General features: G+C 33.9%; 1 protein-coding gene across 1 annotated transcript in view; it reads left to right on the plus strand.

Annotated features, from left to right (window-relative positions):
* Positions 1 to 15,000, plus strand: part of LOC137617657 (uncharacterized) — a 340,401-nt gene that overhangs the window by 64,288 nt on the left and 261,113 nt on the right. Inside the window, exon 2 of the mRNA XM_068347661.1 lies at positions 4,799 to 4,977. Within this exon, the coding sequence (XP_068203762.1) occupies positions 4,799 to 4,977 (179 nt within the window). The remainder of the gene's footprint in view (positions 1 to 4,798; positions 4,978 to 15,000) is intronic.

Consider the following 15,000-nt stretch of genomic DNA (forward strand, 5'->3'; position numbering starts at 1 on the left):
TATTATTATATGTAGGGGAGAGAAAATGGTAACAGCAAATTAAATGGTTCGAGGAAAATTATTGTTTTACTTTACGAGGAAAGTACGTGCAAAGAGAAAATTCCATGTGGAGGTAGTTCTTCGTAGAAAAGAATAACATGGTATTATGATATCTGAAGAGAATGTAGCCAGGGATTTATGGAGTAAATATTTTAAGACACCTTGACTGAACATATATGAAAAGATGTAGAAGTAAATAATGGTAGAATGAGGTAATGTAATTTTCACAGTAAATATGTAATAAGCCTTTTAGGATGTATGTGAAAGCCCTTAAAAGTTTATAGCTAGAAAGGTGACGTTAGGTATTGAAATTACAAGTAAGATGACTTAGTGTGGTCGTGAAAGCGTATTTTAATGTCTTAGCAGTGTATAATGTATCGTAAGGTTCCATAGGAATGGTTGGGAATATTGCCACAAAGGATGAAAGGGAATACCAATGAAGAAGAGGAAGAATAGGAAAGTTTTGGTCAGCATTTTGAAATGGAGAATTCTTGAGATGTCAAAATCAGAATGCTTTAAAGGATTTCTAAGCCAAACCATGTCTAGAATCGAAGTGAAATTATGTAATTGAGATGGAAAAGACGTGGTAGAAACAAGAGATGAAATGTTTGTTTAGATTGTTTAAAGTGAAAGGGGAGTTGCTGAAATGAGGCAAAAGTTGGTTTTGAATGGCTTAGTCATGCATAGAGAAGGTAAAGGATAGTTGCTGAAAATTATGTATTTTACGCAAGTTTAGTGTAAGAACTAGATGGAAAAAAATCCATTTTGGCGGGTAGCAGAAAGAAAGGGTGTTGATATCCCAGGAAGCACGAGGGCGTGCAAGGTAGTAAAAACCATTCTGTATATGTAGTTTGGTGGATGTGTTGGTGATGCGTCTTCTATATAGCTATAACAAGATTTATACACTTTCTTTAAATTCATATAGACATATAGGAAATTGTTCATATATAAAGCTTTGGTACATTGAATGCTCTACCTGTAACATTTATTATTTTGTGCGTTTATATGTGAATAATTGGGTTATTTGTGGCTGTAGGTCGCTGTTCTTTTACGATACGCTTTGCATTATTTGGTATATTTCCTTGGAGAAAATTTACGCTTCATGTTTCTGAAGAAACACTAAAGGAAATACAGAAAATCGCAAGAAAAGCAGAAAAAGAAATAGACAAAGAGGCAGAGGAAGAGAGAATACAGAGTATTATTGTGTAAATACAAGCCATCCTTTATACTTGGGTAAATAAACACGGACATTTTGAGAAATTTATTTTATTGCATTCTCGAGCTTGTAACATCTTAGAAGGCAGTAACAAATAACGGTTAGAATTCAGAGAACTAAATTCATCAAGATATTGCTACAACTTTGTAGAGGATCAATGCTACTCAGAAGATTGAAAAAAGTCTACGGTAATATATTTCCGTTTTAAATGCAGAAATTTGTTAATTAATAAGGAAATTCTCTCTCTCTCTCTCTCTCTCTCTCTCTCTCTCTCTCTCTCTCTCTCTCTCTCTCTCTCTCTCTCTCTCTCTCTCACTGAAAGAAATTAAGAAATTAATAAGATATATGAAAAATATTCTGCATCTATCAAAAGGAATAAGAAACCAGATGCATAAACAATTTTCTTGCGCTATCTTTCCCTTCATATATTATTTATGAAGCTAATTTAGACGTGACCCCCCCCCCCCCTCTCTCTCTCTCTCTCTCTCTCTCTCTCTCTCTCTCTCTCTCTCTCTCTCTCTCTCTCTCTCTCCTCTCTCTCTCTCTCTCTTCTTTTTTTCCTTCTTCTTCTTCTTCTTCGTCTTCTTCTTACCACACGCGGTTTTGTGTGATGGCGTCTCTATCTCTGTGTGTCGCTCGCAGGACATGACACACGATGCCTGCCACTCTCCAAATTGGGCCACTTTTTGTGGCGTGAGAAGACACCCATGGAGTGACACGAACACTGACCAGAACTGTCTCTAATCCCCCTTCCCCCTTCCCTCTCCTGCACTCCACTCCCTTCCTCGCATTTCTCCGACTTTGTGATTTGAGGAGGGAGATTTCGTATGATGTTTCTCAAGTTTCTGCCGAAGATGCACATGTCAATTTTTCTGGGGTTTTTTATTTTCTGAATTTTTTTTTATTTTTTTCTGGTCTCTCACCATCTGAGTAGACATATTTATTTATGTGTATGTACACACACAAATACTATATGTGGTGTGTATATATATATATATATATATATATATATATATATATATATATATATATATATATATATATATATATATATACAGTATATATGTTTACATATATCAACAACTCTTTAAAACCAGTAACAAAACTTTGAGAACTGACAAAGCTCCAACTGAATAAAAAGGAACCTTCTCAGCTGTAAAAAAGCATTGTAAACGTATGTAGATCATCTCTTAGGTATATAATCACTAAGAAATTATAATAAAACATCTCTATTTTTATTAAATGTCTGAGTAAATAAATATCTACTTAGGGAATAAAACCCCGGTGGTAGAACTTGTGGTGTGTTAACTTTGAAAGTTAACTGTGTTATCTAAAAATCTTCGAGTATCTTCTTAATATCTTCTGAACTAATAGCTTAACTATAGCTTTGTAATTGATCCAGACCTCTGTTTATCAAAACCCTCCCTAGGTAAGGAAGGTCTTCCATAGTTAAGAAAACCACTTTTAACTGACATATCTCTATATTTTTACACAGTATGTTCTTTGTCAAAGTCGCCATCATTTGTTAAATCCCTTCCATCATATTACTAAACTAAGTAAGACCATATTTGACTGAAAACGTCACGTCCTTCCAATTAGAAAAGATCGTCCAATACTAGTACCATTCTGAAATAAGAAATCACATCCTTTACTTTTAGAGAACTTCTCGTCAACATATTTCCTTCCCAGTAAAAAAAAAATCGCTTCATTCTGTTTCTCTTCTATTTCTCTTAATTTCCCCTCTTTATCTTTCCCCATCATAGTTCAAAACTTGTCTCATTTCATCAAAGATATCCCCATCTTAAATTACTCTCCTCAACTAAGAAAAGTATTTTTATCAGCAAAGTAATTTCTATGTCTAAAAAGCTTTCGTGTTATAACAATATGTTGCTTAGTTGAGAAATCATTTACACAACTGGGTTGTGTTGCAGATTGCCTGACAGTGCGATCAGACACGGGCAGTTGCAATCATGAAGGGAGTTTACAGTGGGTAGATTTTCATGTGGAATTATTTCAAGGGGCCCGGTGTGAACCCCAAGCATGACCCTTGTTTCACTTTTAACCATTTAAAATTTTTTAATTTACTTCTAATATCCTCAAGGTTTCTTAAGCTGCTTTTAGAACGAACCGCCATATACCAAATCTCGATCTAGCAATATCCTCAAACAACTATGAATTATCACCATGCCTTATGAAATGCCTCCACCCCCCCCCCCCCCCCCCCCACCCCTGTAGCAAAGGTCTTCCACAACTAATTAAAACTCTTTACTAACAAAGACCTTTTCTAATAACCTACCCACTCCAAAACAAAAAACTTCATCCATTATTAGGTTCGTCTTCCCATCTAACAGAACAACTTTCTAATTAAAAAACCGCCCCTTCACTAACAAAGCCACCTTCATTTATCAAAGGCCTTCCTTTCAAACAATACCTTCGCCAAGTAACAAGGGTGAAAAGGTGGTAATAAAGTCTTGCTCTCTGCCTCCTTCCATTTTTGCCTCTTGTCATTTCGCCATTGTTTCTTTTAAGACGACTGATAATCACTCGGACGAGACCATCTGGCGTTGCAGCAAACAAAAGATGTCGAGAGCTTCATTTCCTCCTTAATGTGTTGTCGTTAATCCTCATTAATCCCCTCTCGTAAAATTCTCATTCTTTATTCCTCATTTGGTAAATGTTCTTAAGTCTGCGCTAATGACGACGGAGTCGTTTCTTATTTTTTCCCCTTTTTTTCAGTTCTTGACAAGTTGATGTTTCTTTGTTTCGAAAGTGAAGATTCCTCATTTGGCATCTCTTCTAAAAACGTGTTAATTGCGGCGTCAACTTGATTAAGTTCATTTATTGCTTTTTTGTTTTTTTAATCTTGTTTCTGTTGAAATAACTGTTATTTCACTATGATAATAGAGAAATGTTCATTTCTGATACTTTCTCTTTACAGTTGTAACATTTATGTGACTTTACTATATTCACCAGTTTCATCTCTGATTTAAAATCGTATGCTGACTTTTGAATGATACACTGAGAATTTCTTGTTATGCATTTAAATCTCTCTCTCTCTCTCTCTCTCTCTCTCTCTCTCTCTCTCTCTCTCTCTCTCTCTCTCTCTCTCGTACTACATACCTTCACATATGTGTCTATATATATATATATATATATATATATATATATATATATATATATATATATATATATATATATATATATATATATATATATATATATATATATATATATATATACATACATACATACATACATACATACATACATACATGTATGTATGTATATAGTTTGGGTGTACCGTATATATTGAGTTTGCATGTCAACATATTTCAGATACGTGTTCCTTCTTCATGTGCAACATTACAACCCTTCTTATCACGTAAGCGACAACACCATCAACCACGTTTTCTTCATCCTCAAACTCGTTGTCCCCGATTTCTTCCATACCCCCAAAGGATGCTTGTTTGTTTCGTCTTTGCTCTCCTTGGAAACAATCCTCTACAGAGTAAAGCTGATTTATTCTCTCTTTCCTTCCTGCAGGGGAATCCCCTTCCTCTCCAGTCCCTCATCTGGCTGCGCCGCCAATCACTACCACCACGGAGGGCTGGTGGCTGGGCAAGCCACGCCCTTATTTCGCCGATTCACCTACCAATCATACGGTGATCTCCGGGCAGAGCGCCTACCTCCCCTGCCGGGTACACATGCTCGGGGACAGATCGGTGAGTTATATATGATAGTAAATGTTAAGTTCTTTTTCCATGTGAATAATGTTTGGGATTTAAAATGCCCTGTAGCTTTATATTGTAATTATAAGTTTTGTTGGTTTATGCTTGAACATATTTACCATTTCAAGAAAAAGCATCTTTTTTTTTAGTTTCAAATTATCTTTCTGCTTTTATGTATTACTTTGCTGTAGGTTTTTTTAAAGCTTGAGATTTATTTGGATTACATAAGATACTTAATTGCAAGAAAACTATTATTATTATTATTATTATTATTATTATTATTATTATTATTTATTGAAAGAGATAAAGCTTAGATGTTATTTTCACTTGTAAATTAAATTAGCTTAATTAGATAAAGCAGAAATGTCATCATAGAAAGATTTCCTTTTCTTTGTGAGCACACGTTTGTTTATGAGGAAACAGAACTGAATATTTTACTTCGTTAAAAGTGAATTGGATTATCATTTTACTGTTTCAATATTTCGATTTTTATTTTGCCATTTTGATGAAAATTATAATACTAATGATAATATGAATTATCATTACGTTGAGATTCTCCTTTGATAACAATAATAATGATAATAATAAAATATATAAAAACATTCAGTCAGATTCTATTATTCTTAATTGTAAATATACTCTACATATTTTCAATGGAGAAATAAACTAATATATTGATAATGATGCTGTGGCTCGTTTTGTACAGTACAGACACCCTGATGGCATTAGAGTGGTTTTATCTTCATCATTACATTCGCAGTGAACATTGATTCAAGAGAAAACTCACGCTTTGTTAAATAACCGTAAATAAAATAAAGGGCTTATATTTTAGTGATATTATCAGACCTGAATTGATATAACAGATGAAAAAAAATTCTAAATGAAATTAATAGGTGGTTAAGTAAACCAACGACAAATTACATCTAAGGAAGTTTATGTAAACTGAATTTCCGTTGATTTATCTACGATTTTTTTTTTTTCATTTATTATGAACGTGTGTTTCTGTTGGAGAATATAACAGAAAAGGCTGCGGTGCGGAATAACTTCCCCTGTTCCAGTGACTAGTCATTAATCTTAGATACGTAATACAATCCAGTGTTGAGACCGTTCATGTTGCTTCAATCTCTACTAGTATATGTGATCCTTTCATGACCACTTTTTTGCGTAAGTTTATATATATATATATATATATATATATATATATATATATATATATATATATATATATATATAATGTATATATATATGTGTGTATGAATGTATGTGTATATATATAGATATATTTCTTTGTATGTGTATATGTATACATATATAGATATATATATATTATATATATACATATATACATATAAATATATATATCTATGTATGTATATATCTATGTATGTATATATATGTATGTATATATATGTATGTGTATATATATATATATATATATATATATATATCTATATATATATATATATATATATATATATATATATATATATATATATATATATGTATGTATATACATACATACACTCACACGCACACACAGATACTCTGTGGTAGTGGTGAAATAATTCCACCACCGTATGTCCGTCGTGTCGTACAAAGCTACTCAAAGGACAACCGCTGCCTTGTAGTCTTGCCTTTTTGTCAAAGTCTAGGTCCACTGCCAATAACTGTAGAAACTGCTGTCTTGCAGTTGGACCATTTAGTCAAAGGCTAGGCCCACCGCCAATAACTGTGGTTGATGACTACAAGGGCATGAGATCGTAAAAACCATCAGCCAAATTATGAACCATGTCTAATGCTATTAAACTGTAAATGTGGATGTGGGTAGGGCGTCCCCTGTAAGCGATGCGCATAAGGATCCCCCTGCTGGTGTGGTAAATGGACGAGGGGTACTGCAGGGTTCACGACTGTGGCTAAAGAAGTTAGTGAGAGAATGGAAAATCGGAAAAGTTACTTGAAATGTTGGTTCACTAACTGGAAGATTGAGGGAGATATTGGATGTGATGCAGAAAAGGAAGATAGGTGTCTTGTATCAGCAGGAGACTAGATGGAAAGGAAATAGAACGCGAGAGATAGGAAATGGGTATAAACTATATTACAATGGGTTAAGAGAGCGGAGAAATGGAATTGGGTCATAATAGGTAGTAGATTGAAAGAAAAAGCTGTAGAATCAAAGAAAATAAATAATAGGCTTTTAAAGATCCCATTGATAACAGGCGATCAGATAATAAATATAATTTCAGCATATGGCCCTTAGATGGGTTGCCAAGAACAAGAAAAAAAGTTATTTAGATAAGAGTTTGAGGCTGCCATTAGGTCAGGGAAAGAGGATAAGAAGCCAATCATATGACCAGATATGAATAGCAGAGTGGGGAAGAGAAGAGATGGATATGAGGAGGTACATGGAGGCCATTGGTTTTGAATTATAAGTGAAGATGGGGAGTATATTTTAGAGATGGCTCAGAGTTTAGAATTGACATGTATGAATACCTGGTTTCAGAAGTAGGATAAGCATATGATAACCTATAAAATTGGAGGTGTGGAATGCCAAATAGATTGCTTATTGAATACAGAAGCAGACAAGAAAAATGTGATGAACTCGAAAGTGATTTTAGGGAAAGCTTGTGTTAAGCGACATAGATTGGTAGTGATGGATTTTAAAATCAGAGGTAGAAAACCCGAGAAGAGAAACCTGAAAGGGACCTTAAAGGAAAAAAGTGTGAACAATTTAGGAGGATTGTGAGAGAGAGACGGGTGGGAAGGTTGAACTTAGAGATTGGACAGGGTAGCAGGGTGGAAAATATTTGGTTTGGTATGAAAGAAAAATGTGTAGGGGAAACGGAGGAATTAGTAGGAAGAACCAGCAGATATGGTGAGTCGAGAGGAGAAAAGTGGTGATGGAACAGAGAGGTGCAAGAAACAGTCAAAAGAAATTCAAAGGCAATCAAGGACTGGCAAGTAAGACAGGCACAGGGAGCAGAGGAATGGTACAAAGAAGAGGAAAAAGATTTTAGGATGAAAGTAGATATATCTATTAGAAGAGCTGTAGAGCAGTTAAATGAAAGGCTAGGAACAAAAGAAGGAGAAAAAAATATCTAAGATTTCAAACTTGAGGAAAAGACAAAGACAGGATTTAGGGCAACTGGTAGTCATCAGGGTTAGAGAAGGAAATTATTGCATAGGGATGAGGAAATTAAGAGGAGATAGAAAGAATATTATAAGCAACTATTGAATACTGAAAATCAGAAAGAGGAGCTTGGAGAAGCACAAAGATTGGAGGGGTCACTGATGGAGATACGCAGCACCGAAGTGGAGTGGGTATTGAGTAAAACGAAGAATGATAAATCGCCATCCCCATCAGTGTTTCCAATGGAAATGATCAAGATACCGGCTGCAGAGGGGGATACCAGCTGCAGAGGGGGAAGAATGGAGACTGGATTTCTTGAGAGCAATATGGGAAGGGGAAATAATGCCTAAATACTGGGAGGAGAGCCAAATGGTATCTATATTTAAGCAGAAAGGTGACATGATTAAATGCAATAACTTTTGGGGAATCATATTATCAGAGCATGGATTGAAAGTGTAGAGAGGGTACTAGATGTGAGATGAAGGGAGATTGTAAAGATTGGGAAACAGGAGTATGGATTCATGAGGGGAGATGAACTGTGGGTGCCATCTTTATAGTAAAGCAGTTATAGAAAAAGGGACTAGAGGGAAAACGGAAGCTCTTCTGTACTTTTGTAGGTTTAGAGAAGGCTTTTGACAGAATACCAAGAGAAGTGATATCTGGTGGTTGAGGAAGAGGAAAGTTGGTTAAAATGGTAGATATGATTAACGAAAGAATAAGAACAAAAGTAATAATAGCTGTTGGATAAACAGAAACCCTTGAAGTTAGTGTTGGATTACATCAGGGGTCAGCATTAAGCCCGTTTCTATTTGTGTTGGTCTTGGATCCTCAATGGAAGGGATCAGAAATGAAGAGTTGTGGGAGTTGCTATATGCAGGTGATTTTGTGATTACTGCTAAAAATTAGGAGGAATTACTGAAAAGAGTGGTAGAATTGGAAGAGACTTTGGAAAGGGGTGTTTTGAGGGTGAATATAGATAAGCAGTAAGGAAGGTAAGGACAGGATAGATATACGGGAAAGGAGAGGAGCGGTTATAAAACAGGTAAAACAATTTAGATACTGGGGATCTACTATAAATCACGAGTGAGGATGTGAGGCGGAAGTTGAGAATAGGATAAAAGCAGCATGGCGAAAATGGGGGGCGGTATCAGGAGTGGTATGCGATAGGAAAATGCTAATTAAGGTAGCAGTCAAGATCTATACCTTAGTAATAAGACCAGTGTTAATGTATGGATCAGAAACCTGGGCTTCAAGACGAAGAGAGGAAGCGAAACTTTAGAAAACAGAGATAAAAATGCTAGTATGGATTATGGGAATAACACTGTGTGAAAGATTAGAAAATGATGAAATAAGAAGTAGCAGGTATAGTGAAGATTACTGAGATGATGAGAGTGTCACAACTGAGATGGTGTGGGCATGTGTTAAGGATGGATGGTGGGAAGGAAGTGAGCAGGACTTGGGATGCACCTGTAATGAGGAGAAGATCAAGAGGGATAAAGAGGATTAAATGGCGAGATAATGTGAAGGATGACATGGAGAGAAGACATTTGGTGGAAGAGGATGCCTTTGATCGAAGGCATTGGAGGGGGCGCAACAGGCAACCGAACCTTTAATGTAGGGATAACGGTGGGGGGGGGGGGAATATATATATATATATATATATATATACAGAGAGAGAGAGAGAGAGAGAGAGAGAGAGAGAGAGAGAGAGAGAGAGAGAGATATTATGCATTAAACCACAAATATAATTTAAAATACTAAGTGAATCCTGACCAGTTTTGTCTCACGGCATCATCAGGATAGATTCGTGAGACAAAGCTAGTCAGGAAACATTCAGTATTTTTTCCATGTGGTTTATTGCATTTGAGCATCACGCGTATCTGAAAGGTATACACACACACACACACACACACACATATATATATATATATATATACAAATATATATATATATACATATATATACAAATATATATATATGTATACAAATATATATATATATATATATATATATTAACTGATTGATTTAAAGTTTTATGTCAGGATGCCAGAAAACTTTGAATCAATCAATCATAAATATATATATATATATATATATATATATATGTATATATATATTATATATATATACACATATATATATGTATATATATACACACATATATATATATATATATTATATATATATATATATATATATATACACACATATATATATGTATATATATACACATACACACACACACACGCACACACACACACTATTTACGAGCGACACAGATTATCTTTCTCTTTTTAGTAACATATTTTTTAATGCAGGGATGTATAATATGTGACAGTAAACTGGCGCCGAAAATGGGTCTTGGACGTCGTTAAGTATTCCATATCGCTTCCCCCTAGAAGAGCTTTAAGGAATTGTCTGAGCGTTTTGGAGATGTATGGTAAGATGGAAAATCTACAGAGAGAGAGAGAGAGAGAGAGAGAGAGAGAGAGAGAGAGAGAGAGAGCAAGTTTCTGTTCTGACGTAAAACATGGAAGCGCATTTTGCTCCTTGCCACTAGAGACATACTTTTATGTCAAGGCATTTATATATATATATATATATATATGTATATATATATATATGTATATATATATATATATGTATATATATATATATATATATGTATATATATATATGTATATATATATGTATATATATATATATATATATATGTATATATATATATGTATATATATATATATATATATATGCTCGCGTGTGTGTGCGTGTGTATATATGTCCCATGTCAACGGATAAAGAGACATCTGAACGTGGGTTTTTTCACTTTATTACAAAAAGGTTTGTGAATACACTTTACACAGCCCGATACTCTCAGACGAGTACTTATTTGCTCTTATGATCCCTCGAGAGGTACTGCTTACTCCTCGGCAAGTAAATGCAATGATGCTCTGTCAATATGCTGAATTGTTAGATTTTGTGGAAATATCCATTGTGATGGAAATATACTGTCACCAATGGGCTTATCACACGTCCTCTATCAGACTTACGACATGTTTAGTGATCGTGCACTAGAATTGGTACTCTAAAAAAGGTCATTAATCTCACTGTATAGAATACATACTTCTAAATATTTTTCATACAAAGATTAGGACATATGTATGTGTGTGTTCACCGTCCAGATGTCATAGAACTGTCTATTCGTCTGAGTCTCTGTTCTATCTGGATCTCTATATATTCGCCTATCCGTTAAGATAATTGATTTTGACTTGATCATTAAATATGAGAGAGAGAGAGAGAGAGAGAGAGAGAGAGAGAGAGAGAGAGAGAGAGAGTAATTGATTTGAGGGATATATTTACTGTTATTTTGATAATAATATCATGCTTCAATTTAGACGTATCTTAAAGGGTTTAGGTTAGGTTAGAGCTTAACTAGGTTAGGGTTGGGGTAACCGCCCCCCTTGATATATGATCGTCAGCATACTTGGCGTAGACTAGAAAATTAATAGAGACTTTAGGTTGATCACATAATACCTGCTGACATTGTTCTTTAGATTTTGATTTTGACAGTAGGAAATAATAACTTGCTAATCATTTGTAAATGCTGAAGAGCGTAATACGAATCGTAACATAGATTTCAAGGAACCTTATTAATATGTACTTAGATATTCTAGAAATATCCTTCGGCTTAGGTTTGAGTCTGATGGAGATAATTTTAGATATGGTAATATAAATATTAACAATAATAAGTTAAGGAACCTTAACAATAATAAGTTAAGGAACCTTAACAATAATAAGTTAAGGAACCTTAACAATATTAACTGGAATATAACATGATTTCCCTGTCGATGTTTTCAGTTTAAAGATGCACTGTATAAGTAAACCTCTTCGATAATTATAACAGTTCCAATGATAATAATAGTAATAATAAGAAAAGGAGAAGAAAAAAAGTCTGGGAACTTCTTTAGAGATAACTAAAGTCTCTATAAAAACCCCTATTGTCATATTTCTTTAGAATGTACTCTGTTTACCGAGTCGCTTCACTGAATTCTTTTGTATATTTAGGTCCGGTACCTTATTTCAAAATGGAAAAAAAAAAAAACGAAAAAGGAATTCAGTATTAGTGAATGGTATGTTGCATCAAATTCCTGTTCGTGGTTTATTTTACTATTTTTTTTACTCAACGATGCTTTCATTGGTCGGATGTCTTTTCATGGATGTTTTTTATCAATAGAGGTTTGTGTTGTGTTTTCCTTTTGTTGTACTTTTGTTAGCATTGTGATATATGCATACTACTGCTACTGTTAATGGTGATTATATGTATATATATATATATATATATATACATATATATATATATATATATATATTAATGGTGATTTTATATATTTATGTATATGTGTGTATATATATATATGTGTGTGTATGTATATATATACATATATATGTATATATATGCATATATATCTATATATATATGCATATATATATATATGTACATATATAAATGTGTTTGTATATATATATATATATATATATATATATATTCTGATGGGAGAATTTTCGCTTTTTCTTTTTGCTATTGGTAGTATTGTGCTACTTACTACTACTTCTAGCTCTACCACGTTTTCTTGACTACTACTACTACTACTACTTACTACTACTTGCTACTACTACTACTACTACTACTAATAATAATAATAATAATAATAATAATAATAATAATAATAATAATAATAATAATAATAATTAGTGTAAATATTTTTATTTAAATTGTGTTGACGAAAAATTCCATTCTTGATGAGTTATTTACATAATAATGAGGGATCTTGACAAATTGGAAAGGGGCCCGTTAAGGGTTAAAAGCTTTGTATTTCTATATAGAATTTAATACGTTCTAGATAACTAATGGTTAAGGGTTTTTATATCACCCACATTTGCCAGAGTTCAAATATTCTTAATGTATCTCTAATAATTTAGTCCAGTGGCAATGATAGTGAACGTAGTAAGTAGTCATATGAATATGAATTGAAGAAAAATTCGACGAAATGCATAATCTTCATTGATTATTGTAGTAGTAGTAGTAGTAGTAGTAGTAGTAGTAGTAGTAGTAGTAGTAATTTGCTAAGCTACAACCATAGTTAGAAAAGCAGGATGCTATAAGCCCAAGGTCTCCAACAGGGTAAATAGCCAAGTTAGGAAAGGAAATAAAGAAAAACTACAAGAGAAGTTCAGGAACAATGATAGTATTGAAATAAATCTTTCATAAATATACTATCAAAACTTGAAAATAACAGGAGGGTAAAAACTTTAAAATAGCAATAAGAAGAGAAACAAGATAGAATAGTGTGCCCGTATGTACCCTCAAGCAAGAGATCTCTAACCCAAGACAGTGGAGGACCATAGTACAGAGGCTATGGCACTACCCAAGACCAGAGAACAATGGTTTGATTTTGGAGTGTCCTTCTCCTAGAAGAGCTGCTTACCATAGCTAAAGAGTCTCTTTTACCCTTAACAAGAGGAAAGTAGCCACTGAACAATTTGCATCAGTTGACCTCTTGAGAGAAGAAGAATTGTTTGGTAATTTCAGTGTTTGTCAAGTGTGTTAGCAGAGGAGTATGTGTAAAGAATAAGCCAAACTTTTCTGTGTATGTGTCGGCAAATATGAAATGAACCGTAACCAGATAGAGGGATCGAATTTAGTACTGTCTGGCAAGTTAAAAGACCCAATAACTCTCCTGTGGTAGTATCTCAACGGGTGGCTGGTGCCTTGGCGAACCTACTACCTACAATAATAGTAATAAAAAAAAATAATAATAACAATAATAATAGTAGCAGTAGTAGTAGTAGTAGTAATAAAAAAGAATAAACTAGACATAAATAGCTAGGAGATCTCACAAAAAAGAAGAAGAAAAAAAAACAGTTCAAAGATTCAACAGGCAACGTTCGAGAGTTTTCGCACCTCTCAGCATCCATTATGTTTGACTGACAAAGGGATTCAAGACTAGATTTTCAGCAGCTCAAACGGCTACGACTTTTAACCTTTACCCGATGTGCAAAATTATTCTCTCTCTCTCTCTCTCTCTCTCTCTCTCTCTCTCTCTCTCTCTCAAGCAGTGCAGTTAAATTTGTTATTGTCTTATGAATAATAGTTTTCATGATAAGAATTTTCTGAACAAATCATGACGTCTCTTGTATTGGGTTATTTCTTTGCAATGTTTCAGTTTGGACAAATTATTTTGTCTTCGATAAACAGTATGGATCAGTTTAAATACATACACACACACTTATATATATACATATATATATATTATATATATATATATATATATATATATATATGTATATATATATATTTATTTATATGCCTTTCTTAGTGTGAATAACTGAAAGTGGTAAAAGGTTTTAAGTATCGCTATTATCATAAAGCAGTACCATGCAGGACCACCCTTACTATCAGCTTTAAGTCTCCCACCATCACCAATCCAGTGTCCAGCACGTGATGAAAAGTGACCTAAGCTCAGACACGAATAAGGAAATGTCTTAGGCCTTTATCCTGCAGTGGAATATATATATTTATATGCGTGTGTGATATGTATTACATTTTCCAACAAACAACGCATTATATGAGCATCATCGTACATTTTCCGTCTAACCTTTTAATATGAAACCGTCGTCCACCAGAATTATTATCTCATTTTGTTCCAAAGCGAAGGTGTAATACAACGGGATATCACATGCACCCTCGGCTATATCGCTCCGAAGTCAATCTCCGTACTTTTATGAAAATGTTATTAAACTGTTGTCGAGTTATCATTGCAGTAGCTCTACGGGACGTTTAATCATTTCCAGGCAATTTCGCCTTTGGCGACAGAGTTTCATGTGTATGT

Source organism: Palaemon carinicauda, chromosome 23, assembly GCF_036898095.1.
Source record: "Palaemon carinicauda isolate YSFRI2023 chromosome 23, ASM3689809v2, whole genome shotgun sequence".
Lineage (NCBI taxonomy): Eukaryota > Metazoa > Arthropoda > Malacostraca > Decapoda > Palaemonidae > Palaemon > Palaemon carinicauda.